Source organism: Equus asinus, chromosome 15 (assembly GCF_041296235.1).
Source record: "Equus asinus isolate D_3611 breed Donkey chromosome 15, EquAss-T2T_v2, whole genome shotgun sequence".
Taxonomy (NCBI): domain Eukaryota; kingdom Metazoa; phylum Chordata; class Mammalia; order Perissodactyla; family Equidae; genus Equus; species Equus asinus.
In genome coordinates, this window is record NC_091804.1 from 35,068,159 (window position 1) to 35,091,343 (window position 23,185).

At 54.6% G+C, this 23,185-nt stretch overlaps 2 protein-coding genes across 2 annotated transcripts in view; one reads left to right on the forward strand and one right to left on the reverse strand.

The window, feature by feature from the left end:
• Window positions 1–354: 354 nt before the first annotated feature.
• Window positions 355–7,049, forward strand: KCNK15 (potassium two pore domain channel subfamily K member 15). The gene is made up of 2 exons (XM_044748250.2): window positions 355–673; window positions 4,551–7,049. The coding sequence occupies exons 1-2, from the start codon at window positions 391–393 to the stop codon at window positions 5,258–5,260; spliced, it is 993 nt and encodes a 330-aa protein (XP_044604185.1). The 5' UTR covers window positions 355–390; the 3' UTR covers window positions 5,261–7,049.
• RIMS4 (regulating synaptic membrane exocytosis 4) overlaps window positions 5,261–23,185 on the reverse strand; it is a 62,151-nt gene continuing 44,226 nt past the window's right edge. Inside the window, exons 3-6 of the mRNA XM_044748251.2 lie at window positions 14,465–14,577; window positions 14,072–14,173; window positions 13,305–13,444; window positions 5,261–10,767 (exon numbers count right to left, since the gene is read on the reverse strand). Of these exons, the coding sequence (XP_044604186.1) occupies window positions 10,549–10,767; window positions 13,305–13,444; window positions 14,072–14,173; window positions 14,465–14,577 (574 nt within the window). The 3' untranslated portion in view covers window positions 5,261–10,548. The remainder of the gene's footprint in view (window positions 10,768–13,304; window positions 13,445–14,071; window positions 14,174–14,464; window positions 14,578–23,185) is intronic.

Below are 23,185 nucleotides of genomic sequence, written 5' to 3' on the forward strand. Positions count from 1 at the left end.
GCCCCAGCCGTCACTGTATGCAGACACAGTAGCCCCGGGGTGCCGGCGGGTAAACAAAGGCAGATGTGTGGGAGGGGCAGGGAAGGGGCAGCTGGAGGAGCCCTCTCGGCCCTCCTCCCCGGCCCCCCGCCAAGGCCCAGACCCTGTGTGCCGCCGCCGCGTGGGGCGCGGGCGAAGGATGGGGGACAGGGCGCGGGCGCTGGAGGGGCAGCAGGCGGGGCGGGGGCACTGGAGGGGCGGGGCGCGGGCGCTGGAGGGGCAGGAGGCGGGGCGGGGGCACTGGAGGGGCGGGGCGGGGGCGCTGGAGGGGCAGGGGGTGGGGCGGGCGGCCGTCGGGGACCAGCTGGGGTCCGGGCCAGGGTCGGGGCCAGGGCCGGGCTGGGCGCCGCCATGCGGGAGCCGAGCGTGCGCGCGGCGGCGCTCGTGCTGTGCATCCTGTCCTACCTGCTGGTGGGCGCCGCCGTCTTCGACGCGCTCGAGTCCGAGGCGGAGAGCGGCCGGCAGCGGCTGCTGGCCCGGAAGCGCGGCGAGCTGCGGCGCAAGTACGGCTTCTCGGCCGAGGACGACCACGAGCTGGAGCGCCTGGCGCTGCAGGCCGAGCCGCACCGCGCTGGGCGCCGGTGGAAGTTCGCCGGCTCCTTCTACTTCGCCATCACCGTCATCACCACCATCGGTGAGCGGCCCCGGTGCCCCCCCTCGGCGCTCGCTCCAAGCCGGGCGGTGGGTTGAATCCCCCTCTGCCCCTGCCCAGCTGGGTGACTTCGAACGAGTCATTTCAGCTCACCGAGCCTCACTGGCCCCCCCTGCTGAATGGGGTTGTTGCTCCACGCAGGCAGGGCTGGGAGGAGTCAGGAGGTCAAGGTGGCCAAGAGGCCGGCACGCAGGAATGCCCAGAAAACGTCCCAGGGTCTGGGAGACAGACGAGGTGGGGCCAGAAGCCCAAGTTGCTGGAGTTGCTTCATTGCCTGGCTGCATCACCCTAGCTGTGTGACCTCGGACAAGTTGCTTAACCTCTCTGAGCCTCAGTTTTCCCCGCTGTAAAATAGAGGTGCTAAAAGGCCCTATCTCAGGGTTCTGGTGGGATGATTATTATCGAGGAGATAATATATGCAGAAAGTTTTAGCATAGGCACTGACACATAGAAAGCACTAAAAAAGATTAATTTTTGTATTATAATAATTGTTATTTTGTTTATTGTTACTCTATGAGACCAGGGACGTAGTCTGTCTTAGTCACTGCAGTAAGGCCAGTCCCTAGCGCATAGTTGACGCTCAATAAATATTTGTTGAAGGAATGACTGATTACCACAAGCTTTGGACCTCACCCTCAGGGATCCAGCGCAGTTTCTCGGCATCTGGACTGCCAGCCGTTGCCATGGCTACCGTCTGGCTGGTACCTGCTGAGCCTAAGCCTAGGGAAGCAGGAAAGGAAAGCAGCGGGCTCTGTGGGGCTCCACGCTGGGTGCCAGTCACTCCCCGGGCCCCGCGGTGGATGTCCAGGCACCCCTTTGGGCTTGGACCAGCACCCTGAAGCCCGTACCTTGGAGAAAGTTTCTCGTGATGCTCTTGCAAGTGAGTGTGAGCTGTGGGTTAGAAGCCTGAGTTGGGCAATTACATTCAGAGAACAGAGTTCTCACCTCTGTTGCCCCTGCCTTCTCCCGCAATTGATTGCACCTCTCTGAGCCCTGGTGTCCTCAACTGCAAAATGCACTTGTTCCAACCACTGGGTAGTTGCCAGCTTTAAATGAGGTCAAGCATGTAAAATGCTTGGCACAGTGCCTGAGGCTAAATAGGCGCTATTCATTAGTAATAACAACAATTCATTCTTTGCCAGCTGTAGGCCCAGCTCCCATTCAGCCCTTTGCCCCCACCCCCCGTCAGTATGGCACCCCTGCTTCCTCATCTGGGCTCAACCTAAGACCTTCCCTGTCTCCGCCCCCAGTGGTGTGGGACCCCATCCACCTCTTCTGTCCTCCCTGACTTTATTCGGAGGCCTCCCGGCTGGGGTGCCCTCCTCTCCTGGTTGTTCCCCACTGACAAGCACTGGCAGCCTGGGAAAAGGGACAGAGTTGAAACAGCAGTTTTGCCTTTTCTGGCCACCTGGGGGCGCCAGCCCTTGCTGTGTGGTCCGGGCTGCATCAGCCAGCCTTGCAGCCAGCCAGGTGCCAGAATCCAGCAGCCTGAGCTGGGCATGGACGGCAGAGAGGCACTGAGAGGCAACGGAGGATAGTGGGTAATAGCTCTGGGCAGCTTCCTCCCTCTAGCCTAGTTTCCTTATCTAAAATGGGGATAATGATATCTCCTACAGTCATTGGGAGGGTTAAATAAGATAATCCATGTAGAGTATCCAGCACGTTTAGTTATTACCATTATTCATCCCTCTCTGCCCAAACCGACATAGCCCCAGACAGCTGGAAACAGCACCGCCTCGCCGCTTATTCCTCACGAGGCTCCTCTGTCTTACACTCAGCACCCCTTGAATTTGGTTTGATTGTTATTATTATTGATTATTGAACTTTCATTGAGCCCTTAGCCTGTGTCAGGCTGTGTGCAGGGCATGGGTGATTAGGGGCACAGAGAGCGACTGGCATGGTCTCTGGCCTCAAGGATCTCACAGGCTAGTGGTGGACAGAGGTCCCCCCGCCCCCAAATAACAGATGGTACCGCAATAGAAATGGGGAAGTGGAGCCATAGGTCTTTAAAGACATATATTGTGTTGACATCTTGGATCAGTTATAGATGCACACAGTACACACATCACATGGTACAAAAGGGTATGGAATGAAAAGGAAGTCTTTCTCTTGCCCTGACCCTCAACCCACAGGGCCCTGTTCCTGCATCAAATAGTTACCAGTGTCTTGTGTATCCTTCCAGATGTGTTCTCTGCCTGTGCATTCCTTTAAAACGCACACACACATTTTTATAGGCATCATGTTATACACACTTGCTTTTTTAACTTAATATATTTTGGCGATGTTTTTATGTCAGTCGCTAAAGAATTCTGTCATCTTTTTCATGGCAGTATAGCAGCTCTTCTCAACTTTGGCACTGTTGACATTTTGGACTGGATAATTCTTTGTCGTGGGGTTGTCCTGGGCATCGCAGAATGTTTGGCAGCATCCCTGGCCTCTACCCACTAGATGCCAGTAGCACACAACCATTACCTCCCAGTTGTGACAACCAAAAATGTCTCCAGACATTGCCAAATGTCCCCTCAGGGACAGAATCACCCCTGGTTGGAGTCCCTGCTGTGCAGTATTCCATCGTTTGGATGGCACTGTGATTTATTATTCAACCAGGCCCCTAACGATGGACACTTTGGTTGTTTCTGCTTTTCACTGTGAGCAACAGTGCTTCGGTGAGGACCCGTGTGCACACATCACTGTGTACATGTCTGTGTTTTGGAGGACTAACTTCCTGCCTGCAGACCCGCACAGGCCAAAGGGTTTGTGTCTTTTACATTTGGCAGATGGGGCCAATTTGCCAGGAATATTCTGTTGGGGAAGGTCCACCTGAGTTTTCCTGGGTTACGGGCCCCTTTGAGAACACCGTGGAAGCTCTCTTGGAAGACACATACCCTGTCATGCCAAGGCGATGGCTCGGTGTTCCAGGATCAAGGAAGCCCCTCATGTTGAGGTCCCCTCCAACAGTTGGGGGCACCCAGTGAAGAGTCACTACACCAGACTGAAGAGGTGTTTAGTGAGGGCTGGCGTGGAGCAGGATCTGGGGACAGAGATGTGGCCTGGGGCAGGGGAATCGGCCAAACCAGGGAAGGAAAGACCGTGAGAAAGGGCATGAAGATGGGGGACATGCTGGCCGGGGAAACAGCATGAGGGGAGGCTGAAGAGGACTCAGATCATGAAGGAGCTCCGACACCAGGTCAGAACTGGAACTTTACGCTGTGGGTCCTGGGGAACCACAGAAGATTTTGCTCTTTTTTTTTTTCATCAAAGCACAATTCACATACAGTAACATTCACTGTTTTCCAGGGTACACTTCTGTGAGTTTTAACAAATGATCTGTCGAGTAACTGCAGCCGGGATCAAGACACAGAATATTTCCATCACTCTGGAAAATTCTGTCATGCCCCTTTGTGGTTAACCCCTCCTCCAGCCTCAATGACTGGCAACCACAGATCTGTTCTCTGTCCCCATAGTTTTGCCAGAATGTCATTTAAATGGAACCATGCAGTACGTAGCCTTTTGACCTTGGCGTCTTTCACTCAGTGCAATACATGTGAGAGCCATCGTTTGCGCCGCAGGTAACAGTAGTTCATTCCTCTCTGTTGTTGAAAAGAATGCCATTGTATGGATGTACCGCAGGTGCTTTTTCCTTCCCCAGCTGAGGGACATTTGGGTTGCTTACTATCTGGGGTGATTATGGATAACCATGAAAGGTTTTAAAGCCGGGGAATGACCTAGTTAGAACCAGCATTTCGAGATGCTCTGCTGGCTTTGGGGATGGGAAGAGAGACCCTGCAGGAAGGCAAGAGCGTTGTTAGATGGAGCTGGGCACTCACCGACCCTCCCCTCCCCTCCGCTCTCCCCCCAGGGTACGGCCATGCCGCGCCAGGCACGGACTCAGGCAAGGTCTTCTGCATGTTCTATGCGCTCCTGGGCATCCCCCTGACGCTGGTCACCTTCCAGAGCCTGGGCGAGCGGCTGAACGCGCTGGTGCGGCGCCTCCTGCTGGCGGCCAAGCGCTGCCTGGGCCTGCGGCGGCCGCGCGTGTCCACCGAGAACATGGTGGTGGCCGGGCTGCTGGTGTGTGCGGCCACCCTGGCCCTCGGGGCCGCCGCCTTCGCGCACTTCGAGGGCTGGACCTTCTTCCACGCCTACTACTACTGCTTCATCACCCTCACCACCATCGGTTTTGGCGACTTCGTGGCGCTGCAAAGGGACGAGGCGCTGCAGAGGAAGCCGCCCTACGTGGCTTTCAGCTTCCTCTACATCCTCTTGGGGCTCACGGTCATCGGCGCCTTCCTCAACCTTGTGGTCCTGCGCTTCCTCGCCGCCAGCACCGGCGCGCTCGAGCGCGCTGCCCGCCACGCCGGCCCGCTCCGCCTGGGGGCGCCCGAGAGCCGCGGCCGCTGCCCGGCCCGCCGCCCCGCCCGCCCCGGGGGCCCCGCCTCCGTCTCCCACCGCGTCCACCAGCTGGAGGTGTGGGCCCGCGACAATCTGGGCTTCTCGCCCCCCGCGAGCCCGAGGGCTGTGGGCGGCGGCAGGGCAGGCGGGCCTCTGGCCCGGCGGAAGTCCATCTGACAGCCCTCCCCCGCCGGGGGTGGGTCCCGGACTTGGAGGGTCCGGGTTCACCTATCAGTGCACCCTCCGCAGAGCTTGGGGAGGGGTGAGGGGCCGTGGCCTCAGGCCGTCTTCTGCCACGAGCAGTTTCTCATTTCCTTCTGTGGCGAGCCCCTCCCTCCTCTCCAAAAACATATTAACCTTGCATCAGAAGCACAACGCTACTCTAAAATCGCCCTGTAGGTGCAAGTCCCTTGTAGCCCACATTGTTTGAGGAAGGCGTGGCCCCATCAGTCACCTGAGAGAGGCCTCCACAGGCCCCTGTCGCTAGCTGGCCCTCCGGAGCACAAACAGGTGGCTGTTCCTCTGTTGTGCGAAGACGCCGGCTTTCCCGGTTGTAGGGGATGTGGACGACTTTCAACACGGGAATCCCACCGGTGAGGCCAGCTGTTCACACTATGTGCAGCACAGGGATCAGATGGACTGAAGGAAAACGTCTCCCGTCCAGTGTAGACGAGTGGGCACATCTCTGCACTGTTAAATGGTGGCTCGTTCTTTGCTCAGTGTGTAGAGAGGAACTGGCCTGTGTGTAAATGAAGTACACCCTCCCTTGTCCCCCTAAGCTGAGGCTCTTTGTCCTTGGCCAGCCCCCCTTCAGCATGAGGGGGGCCTTGCTGACACCCACCATGTCACTGGGGCCACCTAGATGCACTCAAATCCTGTGGGACAAGCTATCTTCTGGGAGCTGTGTGATCTGGGGCCTGCCAATCACCCACAATATGACCTTGGGGAATCTCATCCCCTACCTGGGCCTCAGTTTCCACATCTGTAAAATGACTGGGTTCACTCAGAATTCTGTTCCCTCCTGTGCACCTCTGGAATGGTTCCTGGGACAGGCCCCTGCCCCATAGGAGGGCATTAACAAAGCCCACGGTGGGGCATACTGGCACCCCATAGCACTCAGCTCCTCAAAACACCAACTGCCCTTAGCTTCCCAGATAGAGACGTCTCAAGACAAAGCAGAGCAAGCCAGGTTAGAAAAGCCAAAAACTTTAATTTTCAACATGAGCTACATGGTCATGAACACAATGCAACGTGACCCACTCCAACCCAGGGGCCCTGGAAACCCTCCCTCCCCAAAGGCCCGAGTGGCTCCTGCTCCCAGAGAGGGAATGAGGGAAAGGTGGGTGGAGGGAGGGAGGCCCCAGCCTGAGGGCCCGGGGTCCTGCCTTCCGGCCACCCCCTGAGGAGGCAGTGGTAGAGTGAAAGGGCTCCAGGCGTGATGCCTGAGGCCCCGGGTTCAAGTCTCCACTTTGCCTCACAGAAGCTATGAGTAAAATGGGCAGTCAGCCTCCCCATGGGGTCTGTGAGTCAGATGAGCTCATGGACATGAAAGCTTTCCGTCCACTCTGAGGTGCCACTATACAGACATGGGGCCCTCCCAGAGGGCCACAGGAGTCATTACAGGGGAACAGGGAGCGCTTGGTCCCCTGGGCTCGGCACAGCGCTGCTGCTCAATAAATAAATGCAGGTGGCCTTGCTGGACGCAACAGCTGTGCTCCAAAGGGAGTGGGGCTCAGAGCTGCTTCTGAACACTGAAATGCGCCCAGGAGCTCCTGGTTTAAGGAGCTGGATGGCCAATCAGCTTGCATAACCACCCCAAACTGCCTGCTTCCCCTCCTCGTGGAGAAGAGTGAGCTCTGAGCTGTTGGAGAACTGGGTTCCAGTCCGGGCTCAGCCACTAACTCACAGTGAAACCTTAACAGGTGCCTCCCCCTCCCCCCAACAGGGCTCTTTAAAATGGGGCTGATAACATGGGCCCCCCTCTTACTGCCCCAGGAGCTTTGTGAGGGTGTACCAGAGGTAAAAGCACTTTGAAAACAAAAAAGTTTGCAAAGCACTACGGGAAGCTCAGGTATTATTAATCTGAAGGTTGTGAGGATTTCCTTAAGATGAGGTGTCCCACAGCCGCCTCACTCCCACACAGCCATGGGCAGGAACGGGGGTCCTGCCTCCCTCAAGTAGGTCCTGGACAGGTTATGGCCCCTTGGTGGGAGCCCCCACCCAAACAACAAGGCCTGGACCAAATCCTGTGCACGCTCAGTCAGCTGGCCAGACCCCCAGGAGAGCTTATTCTCTATGGCAACCTTCTCCCCCAAACCCAGGCCCAGAAAAGTCACTGGCCCGCTGAGATGGAACCAGGCAGGGCTGGGTGGCCCAAGGCTTAAAGGCCACAAATACTTATCATGGCAGACATGCCCGGAGCAATGGCCTCCTGTCCCGTGAAGGAGGGAAGCACAATGGCGCCCCTGGTTCTGTCCCCATCACTCACTTGTTGAGGGGTCTTGGGCAAGTCACTTCCTGTTTCTGGGCCTCAGTTTGTTCACCACTCGGAAGGGCTACAATTCGCCCTGCCCATCCTTCCAAGGCCACTGGGAAGCTCCATGGAGACAAGGGAGGAGGAAGCGTCATGGGAAATGGTGTCCCCACCTCGTCCTGCCCTGGCTCCAGCTCAGCCTCAGGTGGGAGGAGGCGGCCCAGGCTGGGGGTGCCACTGAACTCACAGGTGACCCCAGAGGCGGCTCTTCCCCACACTGGGCCTTGGTCTTCTGTCTGTAAAATGGAAATGACTTCACTAATGGTCCCAAAGCCCCTTTCCCTTTTGTATGAAAAGCAGATTCTGGAGAAGGAAAGTGGCGAGGATTCCCTCCCTCAGGACCCCTGCACGTGACCTTTGGCCCAGAGCCTGAAAAAAGAATTGTCCCCTAGAGACCCGGCCCCCCACCCCTCCCCTACTCCACCTCTCTGCTCCTCTCCAGAGGGTGGAGTTTGAGCTGGCAAAGGATCAGATGGCAGTGGGGCTTGAAGGTTCCCCAAAGCTGATAATAGTCACCCCCTCCTGGAAACCCCATCCCTTGGTGAGGACAGCTGGTGGGTCCACACCACATGGCCAGAGCCCCTTGGAGGGGAGGAGCACGTGCTCACAATGATGATACGAAGAAACAGGGCTCCAGCCCCCACCCCACCCCTCCAGGAGGTGAGCGGAGATTTCACAGAACAAACAAGAAAGTCGTGGGGGGTGACCACCCCCAGGATGATGTTATTGCTTTGGAGCGCTCTCTCTCTCTATAAAGGCTGTGCAGACACCAGAGGGCAGGCTCAGGCTGGGGGGCCCCACCCCTCTCCCTCTGGTTGGGACAGCCATGCTCCGCGTCCTCTGAAAAGCTAACCTTGAACATCCGGAGCAGTGATGGCAGGAGAGAGAAGGCGCTCTCCTGGCTCAAAATATTCTAAATGGCGAGTAATAAACGAACAGCAGAGAAATCACACTGGTTAAAAAGACAAACAGGGAGGGGCTGATTCTGGGCTTCAGGTGTGAGTCCGTCCAGAACCCTGCTCCCTCCTGCCCTCAGCCTTAGGATCCCACCCACCACAATCCCAGGAAGCCCTGAAGACCTCCAGGATAAAGGGGCATCGCCATCTCCCCTGCCCAGTGCAGTGTGAGAAGCTCCGTGGAGGTGAAATAACTCATCCAGAGCTTTAAAGGATACCCAGGGCTTAAACAGGCGGAGGGGAGGGGAGGAATTTCAGCTGGAACGAATGGCCTGGTCAATAGCCTAGAGTGAGACCAGGGACAAGGTGGGACCGAACACAGCCGGGCATCCTCATGGGAAAACAACCCCCTCTAATGGAGCCCAGGCCCCCTCCGCCAAGGCCCACAACCCTCAGGAGTGCTTCATAAATTAAATCAGTACCAAAGATAATAAATCAGAACATCTGAGTATAATGGGCAGCTCCAGCTACAACCCTACGGGGTAGGGGGGATGAGGAGGAGGGGCCGGCCTCCTATGAACCAGGCTCAGGCCCAGGTCAGCGAGGAGACACCTGGCACGCACTTGCGTCTCCTCTCCACCCGTACTGGGGCTCTCTAAGGACTATGTGCTAGCTAAGAATGGGCCCCAGGGCTTGGAGCACTAACTACCCAGCTAACCTGGACTACACCCTACACAGCAGGGACTGGGTAATGAGGGGTGGTGGGCTGCTGGGTGCCTCCGGGGAGGTGGCAGAAATGTGCTTCTACAAAGAGGGGCCAGCCTGCGTCCTCCCCAGCATGCAAAAGGGCTTCTGTTGGCCCCGGGGAGGGCTGGGCTGGGCAGGCAGCTACCCAGGCCTGCTTGAGAAGGAATCTCTGATTCTTACACTCATACCTCTTTACTCTTTCTCTCCTTGAGCCAAGATAACTGAGGCCGGGGCAGTGGGTTCTGCCCTTAGTACAGGATGGTTGGTTTAAAAAGACTAAAATAGGGGAGCTGTGTTGCCTCCCGAGACCCCTAGCCTGGAAGCAGAGGGGTGGGCAAGATAAACTTTGACCTCATCCAGCAAGGAGAGATTCTCCTATTTGGAACCCTCGCCTTGGCACCTCCAGTCCCAGCCCAGCTTTCCTTAGACTCCCTCTCCACTCCAGCATCCCCAAAATGCAGAGATGGTGGGCTCTCTGGGCTCAGGGTTCTGGAAAATCAGGGTCCTGCAGCTTCTCCACAAAAACACAGACGACAGAGTCCTTTCCAGTCCACCAACAGTTTCCAAAGTAGCTTGTTGCAATCCCATGAGAAGGCACCCTGGGGATCTGTGCCAGGCCCCGGGCACCACCTCTTTCCTTTGGTCCCTGCTGGACCCCAATTCCTAGAGCTACCGGAAGAGGGGCAGGCAGGAGGGGACGGACAGATGGACTTGGACAGGCTGCGGCAAAGCTCCTTCCACGGGCAGGCGAGGGAGGCCTGAGCTCCTCTCAAGTGGGGGGCTCTGGGCCCCCCCGGAGCTGGCTCCGGATCCTTGCAAAGCTGCCCCATCAGCTTTGGGGCAGGAGTAGCTGCCTGAACCCGGTGCCGCAGGAAAGACACTTGCTGGTAATTGGCACCATGGAGATGGCCGCTGGGTTCTGGACTTGGCTCCGGGCAGCGAGCTTCCCAGGAGGCAAAAGGGGGGAGCGGTCGGACAGTGTCTGGGGCAGGAGAATGGTGTGCTCTGCCACCTCCATCTTTCCTTTCTCCAGATTGCAGCCACATCCACCAGGTCAAGAGCCGGCCAAGTCAAAGTGCAGCCAATCCCTTCGGGAGAGGGAAGGTCTCGGGGGGTAGGAGGCAAAGAAGGGGTGAGGGGGGGCCCTGGGGGCAGGTCTCCCCATTCTGCTTCCCTGCTGCGAGGGAAAACCCCGGCCTCCTCTGTTCAACGTGCCCCTGGGCCTGGGGTCCCAGGTCGGGGCTTGGCGGTCTCAGGCCATCTTGGGGAGCCCCTCCCCATCCCCGGCACTAAGATCGCTCGCCACAGGGCCCCACGGTGCTCTCCAGGGACAACTGGGATGGCTGCCGGAGCAGGGGGCCTGTGGCTGGGTCCACCATGGAGGAGGTGGGGAAGAGCTTGTACCAGCCCACGGCCAGGGTGGTCAAGTCCAGCTCCTCCAGCAGCACGCGGGCCACGCCCATGAACTGCTTCCGCTCCATCCGCCCGTAGTTGCCCCACACGATCACCTGCAGGCAAGAGACACAGGGGTTCAAATCCTGCCAGTGCCACTCATAGGCCCAGAACCAGAACCTGGGCCACCCCCACACCCAATTCACCTCTGAGACTGTGGATTCTCCTCTTTAAAACTGCTCAAGTCTGACCATATTTTCTGGCTCCAGTGCCACCATTATTGCTGGCCTGGATGGCTGGTTCCTGCCTGCAGCCTTGCCCTCTAGGTTCCACCCTCCATCTTTGAGCCCAAGCCTTGAGGGCTGACCTGCCGTCATGAGTCACCTGCCTGCTTCCCTTATGGACCCTCTGTTTCCAGATCCTCAGAAGCGCCCCAAGTGAAACAAAGTCTTAAAAAGTGGCTGGGACCATGTGCATGCTGGCTTCCTTCCTTTCCCCAGCAGACCCTTTTCTGCGGTGCCTTCCCCAGGTCTTGGTCAACACCCTTTCTTGGAGCGGGCAGCTGGGTGGTCTCTGTGGCTGCAGGACCCTCATTTGCTCTTCTGTACTTCAGCTTCTAATTCCGTCCCCCTGGATGAAGGTGGGCTGGCTCAGTCATTCAGGAGAGCCTGGGGGCTTAACCTGCAGCCTTTGGAGTCAGACACATGTGGGTTGAAATGTCAGTCCTAGCTGTGTGGTGTGGGGCAAGGCATTTAAGACTCAGGGAGTCTCAGAGTTCTTGTTTGTAAATGGAATTATCCCCACTCAGCTTCCCTGCCAGGCGAGGACCAGAGGAGATGATGGATGTAAGAGCTCACTGTAAGCTGTAAACTGTTCCTCAAGCATAGCAGGTAATGTGAAAACAACTGTCCAGGAACTGTTCTAACAGCAGACCACCCTTAGATTCCAGCTTCCCAATAACCCTACAAAAATGAGCCCATTTCACAGCTGTTTAAACTGAGGCCCAGATAGGTTACATCATGTGCCCGAGGTTGCTCAACTAATAAGTCGTCAGTGCTCCTTATTCAGCTGATTAGAAGCCCACTTCTGTTCATGGATGGGTTCATTTTCACTGGTGTTATGGGATGAACTGTGTCCCCCCAAATTCACGTTGAAGCCCTAACCCTCGGTACCTTAAAATGTGACTATATTGGGAGAAACAGCCTTTAAAGAGGTGATTAAGTTAAAATGAGGCCATTAGGGTGGGCCCTGAATCCAATACGACTGGAGGTCTTATAAGAAGAAGAAATTAGGACACACAGCGAGACACTGGAAATGCACATGCACAGAACAAAGATCATGTGAGGACACAGCGAGAAGGTGGCCATCTGCGAGCCAAGGAGAGGAGCCTCAGAAGAAACCAACCCTCGACACCTTCACCCTGGACCTCCAGCTCCCAGAGCTGCGAGAAGTAAATTTCTGTGCAGGCCATCTAGTCTCCAGCACTTTGCAATGGCAGCCCCGCAAACTGACCCAACTGGCATTCCGGAGCTCGCCCGTGGTGGGTCGTCCTGCTCTGACATCAGAGCCTCAGCAGCAAGCACCCCAGGTCAGATTTCTGTTTCCCCACTCCCTCTGCATAGCAGACAGGGATGTGCCCCAGAGCTTCTCCAAAGATGGTCAGGCCAGAACACACAAACCTTCATCCAGTGGCCAGATGTGGCCCCCAGATGGTCTCCTGGTTGTTTTAAATTGTATATGAATGCTCTAGGTGAGAAGGGCTTTTCCAAACTTTCTTGACAGGGATATCCAGCAAGTGAGAGACCCACATCACCTGCCAGTGCACACAAGGAATTCACAACAGAAGCGAGCACCTCACCAAATGAGACTTCCCTTATGGAGAGTGATGTTTTCTTTCCTATTTGTATTTCTTTCCTATTTCCTATTCCATTAAAAAAGAAATACTTGTTGAGACCTGCTAAACTGATTTCACAACTCACTGATGGGTCTCAACCCACAAGTTGAAAACTCTGCTCTAAGCGGGACCTTGGCCCCTCAGGTTAGCAAAAGTCCCACTGACTTGGCAAATTCTAACACCTTGGCCCTGCCCACGTTTGCTCTGCCTGCCCAGGTGAAGAGTGAGAAACTGAGGTACAAGCCAGAGGGAGCAGGCCTATGGCTCCTGCAGGCATTCGACCTGGGGCCTGCCTAAACCCACGATGGACAGCTGTCTCTAGTTCAGATCTGAGTGACCAGTAGGATCCTCCTAATGACCAGAGAGCCAAATGCCTCTCTGGATCCTCCACAGGCTCCCCGTCTATGATCACTGGGCTCCAGGCCAAGCCCCTGGCCTTGTCATTGATGATGATGGTGATGGTCATGGTCATGATAGTGCTGGCGGCCATTTGCAGAGCACTTACCACAGACCCACCCTGCAAATACTTGTCTTGCACAAAGCGCATGATTCAATGCCGCAGTAATGATCTTAGGAGGTACCACGAGCGTCCCCATTTCACAGATGAAGAAGCTGAGGCTCAGAAAGGAACTGGTTCAAGGTCGCACAGCCAGTTGTGGAGCTCAGATCAACCACAGTGCTCCATGTCGTCCAGGTGAGGCCTCCCCAGGGGCGCCTCCCTCTCCCTCTGGTCTTGCACACACACCCCACGCCCCTCACCTGCAGGACTTTGCCCTGGGGACTCTCGGGAAACAGCAGCACCTGGTTATACAGCGGGTCCAGCGACTTACGGGCGACTTTGGTCTTCTTCTTGGCAATGCATACGCCGTTCTCTAGCAGGTAGGCCTTGATGTAGGCCGCTGGGGGCAGAGGCCAGCGGAGTGAGTTCTAGTCTGGGCTTCAAATGGTGCACAAAGGGTGCAGCAGAGGGAGGCTGCCCACCCACTGCTGGGGATGGGAGGGCCTCCATGGGGTCTGGGGAAGAGGTAACAGGGGCGAGTAGGGTGTTGGGTGGGGTGGTAGGGTGCAGCCAGGCTTGAGTGGGGCCTACTCAACCCCCGCGGGTGGTCCTTCCTGCCTCCCCCTTCCTTTGCTCACTCTCCACTGACCTGTTTTTTCTTTTGGTCCCTGCCTCACCCACCCCTCCCCTGGCTTATACATCCATCGCTGACCTAGTCACTCAACAAATGTTTATGCAGCACCCACTGTGTGCCATGCACCCTACCAGGCACTGGGGTATAAATAGGAAAGAGGGCCCCTGCCCTCCAGGAGCTCAGTCTAGTCAGGGAGGCTGACAAGGTCAACTACAATCTCAACTGGGTTGCCAGAACAAACCCTGAATCATCAGTTCCATGTGAGTCACTAGAGTTGGGACAGAGGGGTCCCCCACAGTTGGGCCCAATTTGCTCTCTTCTAGACCCAGACACCCCTCAGGATATCCTTCCCACCTCCACCCCTGCCTTGCAGAGGGGAGGGCAGACCCACACCTGGCAGTGTCTTGGAGCCTGGCTTGGCTGTCAGTCCCCGAGCCTGGATGATGTCCACTTCGAGCTGACCATTCCGTTCCTGCAAGCCAATCTCCACGTCCCCTGCAAGAGGACCCAGGAGACGAGAGTGGGAAGAGGCTTAGGAGCTCACTCAAGGGCTCAGTTCCTCCCCTCTGCTTAGGGATGAAATCCCCTCCCCTGCTCCCAGCCCAAAACAAGACCAGAACCAGCTCCCACTCCAAGTGCCTGGGCGCCTCTGAGGGCTGGCAGGTGCGACTAGACTCCAGGCTGGCTGCTCAGCAGATGGAGCCAAGGCAGAGCGGAAGGAGGGAGAGATGCAGGGCGTCTGGTGGGAGCCCCTCCCCGATTTGGAACAGGTCTTGGGGCACTCACCCATCGGCGTGGTGGCCAGGGTCTGGCGGCCCACAAACTGTGCTGGCCCCATGCTGCCCAGGAAGTCACTGAACTGGGCATCCGACGCCAGGCAAACACCCCCATAGTTAAGGCTGCAGGAAGAAGAGAGAATACGAAAACAAACATTCCTGGGGGGCCGACCGAGGATGCTGATGACAGGCGGTCAGCTCTGGACCGTCCCTCATTCCATGTGATTTCTGTCCACATCCGTCACCCAGCCTCAGGCAGACTGGTGTCCTGTCTCTCCATCTTCTATCCTCATGGCCCTAAAGTCTCAGCTAGGACTCCTAAATTCTAGGGCTTAGCTTTGTGTCCTATACCATTCTCCTACCTCTCCTTGCCGAGCCTCAGGTTTCACCTCCGTGAAATGGGTATGGTGATGCCTGCCTCTTGGGGTGGTTGTAAGAATCAAGGGAGATGATGCCTGTCTGTGCCTGGCTCCTAGGGTTTGGTGTCACGATCCTCAAAATGTGGTCCAGAGACCAGCAGTATCACCCGGGAGCTACTTACAAACAGAATTGAGCCCCACTCTGCCCGCTAGATGCTGAATCAGAGTCTGCCTTTTAACACAAGCCTCAGAAGACTCGTTTGCACCTGATAGTTTGAGATGCACAGGACCCGTGGCTCAGCCTTGGAGGTATGCATTTGTTGCTGCTGCTGGGTGGCCCAATCTTTACTTCCCCTTCCTTTGGGAACAAGATCTGAAATCTCCTTTGGGGAGCCCCCTCCCCAAGCATTGATTTCTGCTGGAGTGGAACAGACCTGGCTCCAGAGGCTGGTGTGAGCTCAGCCTGGCCAATCAGGGCATTAGCTTCCCCCTGGCCAGTGATTGGCTCAGAGATGGGCATGTGGCCCAAATCAGCCCACAGGAATCTGGCCAGGAAGCACTGTTTGAATGGTGGGGAGTGAGAAGCTCTCTTCCTACCAGATGTGAAGTCGAGACACAAGACTGAGCTTCTGGCAGCTATCCTACTACCATCTGGAGTCCATGAATGGAGCCAGCAAACTGGTGGGCCTGTGTGAGCACCTGGATCAAGCTCTACCCGAAGCAAGTGCTTCATCTATTTTTTTTGGTTACATAAGTCAACAACAACAATAATTATTTTGCTTAAACCAGTTTTAGTCTTTTCTTCCCCATCTCTGAAATGGGAATAACAATGTTCCATCTCCTAGGTCTGCTGTTCATATTAAATGAGATGAGGCAATATGTACCGTGCCTGACGTACCCCTATCATTTTTAGGAGCAAAGCACCCACAACCCATTTTCTCATCTGACCCTCGCCACAAGCACAGGAAGGTGATTTTCACCTTTCTCACTACTATTTAAACAAGGAGGCCCAGGTTCAACCCGGCCTAAGGCCACAGAGCTCACAGGGCAGTCAGTACTAGAACACAATCGTTGTAACGCCAAATCCCAGGCCACTTTCCACCTGGGCTGTTCCAAGAGCAGCTCTCACAGGTGTCCCAGCAGTAGCCAGGGAGGTCTTTGAGCAGGAGGAGGAACTGCTTCGGGCCTCGAGGGCACTACACGCTTTGTTCCATGCCCTGAGAGCCACCACCCCACCCCAGGAGGCACTTCCAAGGGCGGAGGGGTTTCTGGTTCCGCCCCACACGGGCACCCATGCTGCTTCCGAACCACTCTGCTATTTTCCCTTTTCCCAAGTTCTTCAGAGACACCAACGCTGTCACGGTCCTCTCTTCCTGCCTCCAGCTCCTCAGTCTAGAAGTCTTCCTGGGGGCGTGAACCAAAGCTTTCTGACTATTACGCCTAATTAATTCACAAAACCTCACAACGGGAACAGGATTTACCCACTTGCTCAGTCAAGTTCCAGGAGGATGTTCTCTAATCTAGCCCTCCCTATTTCACAGATTAGAAGACTGAGGCCCAGTGAGACAGACACCTGCCCGAGGTCTCTGTGACGGTCTCTGTGATGGCAGCGCTTGCTGCTCTACCAGGCTCCCTCCCGATTCAAGTCACCCGATAGCCTTTTGCACCTTTATTTATGCAAGAAATTCTAAGCAAGCTGAGGGAAGGGACAAGAGAAGACCCTGTGCACAAACACCTTGCTATTTTGCTGGGCGAACCTGTTGCTCCTACAGAAACAACTAAGAATAACATAACAGGGCACAACCAGTCCTAGACCCCCCTGCCTCGGGGTGCACACCTCAGTACCAAGGGCCTGCTCTGTGCCAGCGCCTGTCCAGGCTCTGGGGCTACAGCAGTGAACAATACAAGGCCCTGTCCTCAAGGACCGGACATTGTGGTGTGACCCCTGGATTGGCTCTACTGAAGCAGGCATGATTTCATCCAGTTGCCATGCAAGGATGCTGAGCTTCAGGAGGGAAAGCCACATAGTAACCTCGCCTTGTCCAGGACTAGTCTCGATACACGGGGTGGGCTCCCGGAAGCCCACCTGGTGTGTGTTTCTGTGTGTGGTTAAGGCCACATGTTCACCTCTTCCTCCTGGGTACACAGCTCAGTCCACCTCCAAGCCTCGTAACTGAGAGTGGCCTATGGACGTGAACTAACGTGATGTGGGCCATTTCCAGGCCTGTCCTATGAAAACCTCCCACAGGCCATCCCACACCCACGAAAACAGCTACCATCAAAAAGAACACAAAATTTAAAAAATGAAATAACAACCGTTGGCAAAGACGTGGAGAAATTGGAATCCTTGTGCACTGTTGAATGTCAAATGGTGCAGCCACTATGTAAAACAGTGTGGCAGTTCCTCAAAAAATTAAAAATAGAACTGCCATATGATCCAGCAATTCCACTTCTGGGTATATACCCCGCCTCAAAACTGAAAGCAGTGTTTCTAAGAGATACTTGTACACCCATGTTCATAGAAGCATTATTTGCAATAGCCAAAAGGTGGAAGCAATCCAAGTGCCTGTCACTGGATGGATGGATAAGCCAAGTGTGGTATGTACACACATGGGCTGTTATTCAGCTTTAACAAGGAAAGAAGTTTGGACACATGTTACAACATGGATGAACCTTGAAGATGTTATTCTAAGTGAAATAAGCCAGTCACGAAAGGACAAATACTACACGATTCCACTTACATGAGGTACCCAGTGGAGTCAAAGTCATAGAGACAGAAAGCAGAACGGTGGTTGCCAGGGGCTGGGGGAGGGGAGAATGGAAAGTTATTATTTGACGAGTACAGAGTTTCACTTTAACAAGATGAAAAGAGTTCTGGAGATGGATGGTGGTGATGGCAGCATAACAATGTGAATGTTCTTAATGCCATTCACTGAACCATACACTTAAAAATGGTTACAATGGTAAACTTCATGTTGTATGTATTTTACCATGATTAAAAAAACAAAAACAAAAACACCTCCCACATGCGACTTCTCTCTTCCCACATCAGAGCGTTCAGCAGAGGGTCTTAGGGCCCCAAGGATGGTGACGCCACAAGAGGAAAGGAACCTGGGCCCAATAGCCAGAAACCTCTGCACTGAAGTTTGCATGAGCAAGAAATAAACGTTTTTATTAAGTCATTGATTAAAAAGTCTGCTTACAGCAACTGGCTTTACTATAACAAAGACAGTGAGCCTGTCCCCTGGCTGGAGCTGGTGGGTCCAGGGGTCGACCCCTGACCCGAGCTCAGGCAAACACTCTCTGGGAAATAAAAAAGAGAATCCCAGAGACCAACAGTCATGAGAACTGAGCCATGGGAATGGTCTGCCCTCACCAACAGCCCAAAACGACTACCCAGTCCTGGCTGCTCAGCTCTTCCCTCAACCACGTGAGACACCGCAGCATCGTTGCAATAAAGTCTGTTTTGACTTAAGTTATCAGCAGAGTCAATGGCGGGATAGTAATTTGACATTTTGGCCTCAGTGCTTTTTCATTTTCATGATTTCCTACTACCCCCAGCCGCCCCGTGCCCTGTTCAGGCAGTAGCCAGGGTGCTCTACGTCCACAGCCTCAGAGCAGGGAGGACCGAGGAGGATGCAGAGAACAAGACAGCAGATTCTTGGCTTTTGAGTTTCACACCTAACAAGAAATGGACTTAGAAGGATAGGGACAAAACCAGGCTGCCCTGCCCCAAACGAACGAACAATCCCCAGCGTGGAGGGCAGAGGGAGTCAGGCGGGGAGGGAAGAGAGCTGGGATGCTGGAGCATCCTCAAGGAAGGTCTGGGTCCTTGGGCTGGCGGCGCCGGGGATGACAGGAAACTCAGGTAGGTTTGGGGAATCTGGAAGCAGAGGGGACTCATGCTCATCCTTCTTATTGCGGGGAGCTGAGACAAGGGCTCGATGCCTTGCAGAAATGGCTGCCTGGTGTCTTGTCAAGTGAATCTGCGAGTCTCTGCGGCTCTGTGTGTCCCTCCACGCCCCAGGGAGGAGCATATGGCCCTCTGCATGTGAGAGAGGGCCAAATCAAGGCAGAGGCAGAGTAGTATTTGAATCCACACAGTCGGGCTTCTGAATCTATTATCTCAACAATTATGCAACAGTGTCACAGAGAAAGTGCTTAGAGAAAGGGAAAAACAACTTAAATATCTGGGGATGGAAATGTGTACCCATTATTCTTGCAAACCCAAAGACTCTTAACGAACAGCACCAAACTGTTCATTAGACTCTCTCATGGCTGGTGACATGGCCTTTCCTCCAAGCCCCTGTCGCTATTCCACCCCGCCCTCCTGGACGTCTCCGGGGGTCCAGGCTCCATTTTACAAGGAGGGTCTGGGCTCCGAAAGCCCCAGAAATAGCAGTGCCTCTTGGGTTCAAGTCACTGAAGGGGCCCAGCCTCCCAGGCAGCGGGGCCTTCTGCAGCCTGAAATTGAAAGTTTCCTCCAACATCATTGTCTGCTCCTCAGTTCCTGGTGGGATTGCGAGCAGACAATGGGGAACTGGCAGTCTGGTAATTAGCAGTAATTGTCTATAATATCTGGGCGGCTGCCTGATTTCCCATCCCAGGGTGCCTCGCCGGCTGCCAAGGAACCAGGCAGACGCCCCAGAAACCCTGAACGGGTTATCACATCCTCTTTGGGGCTGCAGGAAGGGAGAATAAAGTGGTGGCAGGTCCCTGCTGGCCAGAGGACCGACTGCATCAGAGACTCCACTCCACCTTGGGGTCTTCTCTGGAGCAGGACGAAAGGCAGGGGATACAAAGTCAGAGCTGGTTCTACTCCTCGCTAGTCAACTGCTTGCTGTGTGACCTCTGGCAGGCTGCTGGTGTCTCTGCACTTGAATCTTCTTATCTGCAAATGAGACCACCCCTCCCTCATGGACAGTGTGCAGCCATTTCATTGGTGGGGGCCTGTGCTGTTCCAGTCTTAACTGTTTTGAACATCTCTGTTCATAGCATCCATTCACAAAGGGAGAGGAAAAAGCTTGCTGAATTATTAAGTGCCACATACCTCCTACCACCTAGACCATACCTTGTATGCAGTAGGAACTCAATAATTGTTCACTGCCAAACCCTTCAGCTGGTGAAGGGAAAATATAGTGGTTAAGGTGGGACTTTGGCATAATACAGACCTTGGATTCCGGTGCTGTGCAACCTGGGCTAAATTTTGTAACCTCTCTGGGCTGTCGTTTCCTCATGCATAAAATGGGAATACGTCGTGATCGCCTTGCTAAGCTGTTGGGGAGAGTCAGTGAGATAATGCAGGCAAGGTGCTTAGCCCAGGGCCTAGAACACAGCATCTGCTGGAGGAATAAAGCGCACCAGGGCTTGCAGGTCCCTGCTGCCCGGCCTGCCCAGACAGCTGGGGCCCCTTCGTGGCATTTCTGATTCCAGACCTGCTGGCAGTGCAGCATCTGGATGCCTGAGACCAAGCCCAGGGCATCTGGAGGTGGTGCTGGGGGGGCTGCAGCAGCTGGGTCCTCCCAGGACACATGCCATGTGGGTGGAGGCAGAAGCCGGAAACAGGATTACCACCCGTGTGCCACTGGCCTTTTCTTTTGTGTTAATGGTGAAATGAGATTTCCTGCATTTCAAATCCTGTTAGTTCTGTTTGTGGAGCTGAAACCCATTTGTCTTTTATTATTAACCTTTGAGCTCGGCTTGGCTGGATTTTCTGTGCTCTGGATGCTTTAAGAAGTAATTGGGTTATTTGGGGGTTTGATTCTCCTCTTTTCCAGATGGATCACCTGCCTCAGTCGCATCAGAGATTAAAAGGCTGCACAGCCCTCACGGTGATTATGGGTGATGTGGTTCTGAAAGGTTTGGGTAGTTTATGCGCAGTCTGTTCATCCAGTCACCACCTGTCCCCACATGTCCACCTGTCCATCAAGCTTCCCACAGACTTGCTGAGCCCATAATACACTCCATTCTGCTGTAACGTGAAACAGACATTTCTAAAAATTACCGGGAAGCACAAAATCCTGCCATAAACATCACAGAGCTGATGGGGAAAACAGAGTTAGGGGCGCAACACCCCCTATTTATTCCTCCTTCAGCAAAAAGGAAACCCAGGCTCCAAGAGCTGAAGGATGTCTTTACAATCAGTGAGCGGTGAAGCCAGGACTCCAATCCAGGCCTGCCTCACCCCAAAACGTGGACTGCACATCCCTGTGCTCAGCTATGTCAGTGTCACATCAAAAACAAAGGGAAAGACAGGGACATGATAAAAATGGTAGCGCCGTCGTAGACATGTTAACTGGTTAGGAAATGCAGAAATATGACAGTCAATACGGCGCTTTACCTTGAAGATGGCCTGAGCTTGCTTGTGGAAGTGGGTGTCAGAAGGCCTGCAGCCTTAACTCTACTGCAAATCCTGCAAAGGGGTGAAGGAGGCTTTCAGAAACGGGAGGGGAAGTTCGAACGCCAGGGGTGCATGGGTGTGGCTCAGAACACGCACAGGCTGACGGAGCAGGTAGAGGTCCGAGGTGTGGGTGTCTTGTGTATTCCTATGTGGGTGCAATTTTCTGCCTTCACTAGTGTGTCTCGTGGATGAAATCACACCTGAGCAAAGGTGAAATCCGTGTTATGCTCAAGTTATTCCCTGATACTTTAATCGTGTTGGAACAAATCTATGTTTTCGAAACAAGCATTGTAGCGGAATTGACTGTATGCCAGGATATGTGGCATCACACAATCCTGGCCCCAGCTTCTCAAGCATTCAAGACATTTCCAGCTCCGCCCCCCAGCGCCCCTGCCCCCGCCCTGAGAGTGTGGTTCATGGCCATGAAGCTAGGGATTTATTTTTATTTATCAAAACTTTGCCATGAGTCAAGCACTAATAGTACTAGGTTATCAATAAAAGCTAGGTACTTAAGATATAATACCCACTTTACAGAAGGGGAAACTAAGATACAGAAATGTTAAATAATCCAACCAAGATCACGCTGTTAGTAAGCGGCAGAGCCGGGACTTGAGACCTAGGAGTCTGGTTCCCGAGCTCATTTCTTAACCACTCTGCTGTGCTGTGTCTAAGGCCCCTGAGGGGACCTTAGCCTTGCCCATAGCTGAGCACAGGGAGTGCAGTCCACGTTTTGGGGTGAGGCAGGCCTGGATTGGAATCCTGGCTCCACCGCTCACTGATTGTAAAGACATCCTTCAGCTCTTGGAGCCTGGGTTTCCTTTTTGCTGAAGGAGGAATAAATGGCGATCGGATAACCCTCGGAGCTGTTGTAAGTATAAAATGAGATAAACTTCTTAGAATCTGGCAGAGTCAAATGCTCAACAAACACTAATGCTTATAAAACAAAACCAAACAAATTTCCTTCTCCAGCCCACGGCTACATCCGTCCTGGTTTGTCCTTCTGGCACGATGGCTCTGCTAATAGCAGGGGTGGGGGAGAGAGGGGATTCTGCCCGGCTTCCTGGGCCTTTGCTGAATAGGGAAACAGCCTTAGCAGGAACGAGACCCTGAGCCCGGGCGCGTCCCTGCCATCGGCTCACACTCTGCCTTCCAGGGCTGTGGGCACAGTGACCCAGACACTCAGGGAGCTGAATGCCCATGACCCAGACACATCAGGACAACGAGGGGCGGAGGGAAGGAGCAGGAGGGGTGCTGGGAGCCGGCTTTGAGAGCTGAAGGTTTACAGAGAGGATGCTGGGGCCCCAGATTCTGTGTGATGAAGGAGCCTGGGGAGGGGCGGGAAGGAGGGGGAACATGTGCATGCTTTCGTTCATAGCGCCTGCCCATTATTCATCAAAATTTGCAGAGTATCACCCGTGGGCCAGGCCCTGTGCCGGGCAGGCATCGAACTCAGTGTCCAGTGGGACAGACAGACACACACGTGACAATTAGGACAGAGTGATGGGTGCTGCGGTGGGGGAAGAACGGGCTGTGGAAGCTGCTGTTACAGTCAGAGGAAAGGTAGACCACACCGTTCCACTTCTCCCGTCCATGCCCACAGCAGACATTGCTAATCAACCTCAATACTCCTGCCAAGCCTGGACTGGGCTCCAGAATCCTTCTCAACACAGCACTCCAGGCAGCCACTATCAATTAAATGGAGTTGGCACATGACATAAAGCTTACGTGCTGGTTCTTAGCTGAGACCTGGAGGAGGAATGAGTCAGAGAGTGGAGAGGGCGTAGGGTAGGAGAGGCAGTGCCAGGTGGACGGAGCAACATATGCAAAGACCTGGAGGGGAGACGGAGGGGAGTGTAAGAGGTTCAGGGTGGTGGAGCGGGGGCCACATGGCTGGGGACTGAGAGAGGCTGGGAGAAGTCAGAGGAAATAAGTGCGGAGTGACAGACTATGGAGTTTAGACCAAAAAAGAGAC

What these genes read in the sequence shown, in the direction of transcription:
- KCNK15 (XM_044748250.2), top strand. Translation starts at nt 391, where the DNA reads ATGCGGGAGCCGAGCGTGCGCGCGGCGGCGCTCGTGCTGTGCATCCTG. An exon ending in CACCGTCATCACCACCATCG is followed by an intron (nt 674 to 4,550) that starts GTGAGCGGCCCC and finishes CTCTCCCCCCAG; the next exon opens with GGTACGGCCATGCCGCGCCA.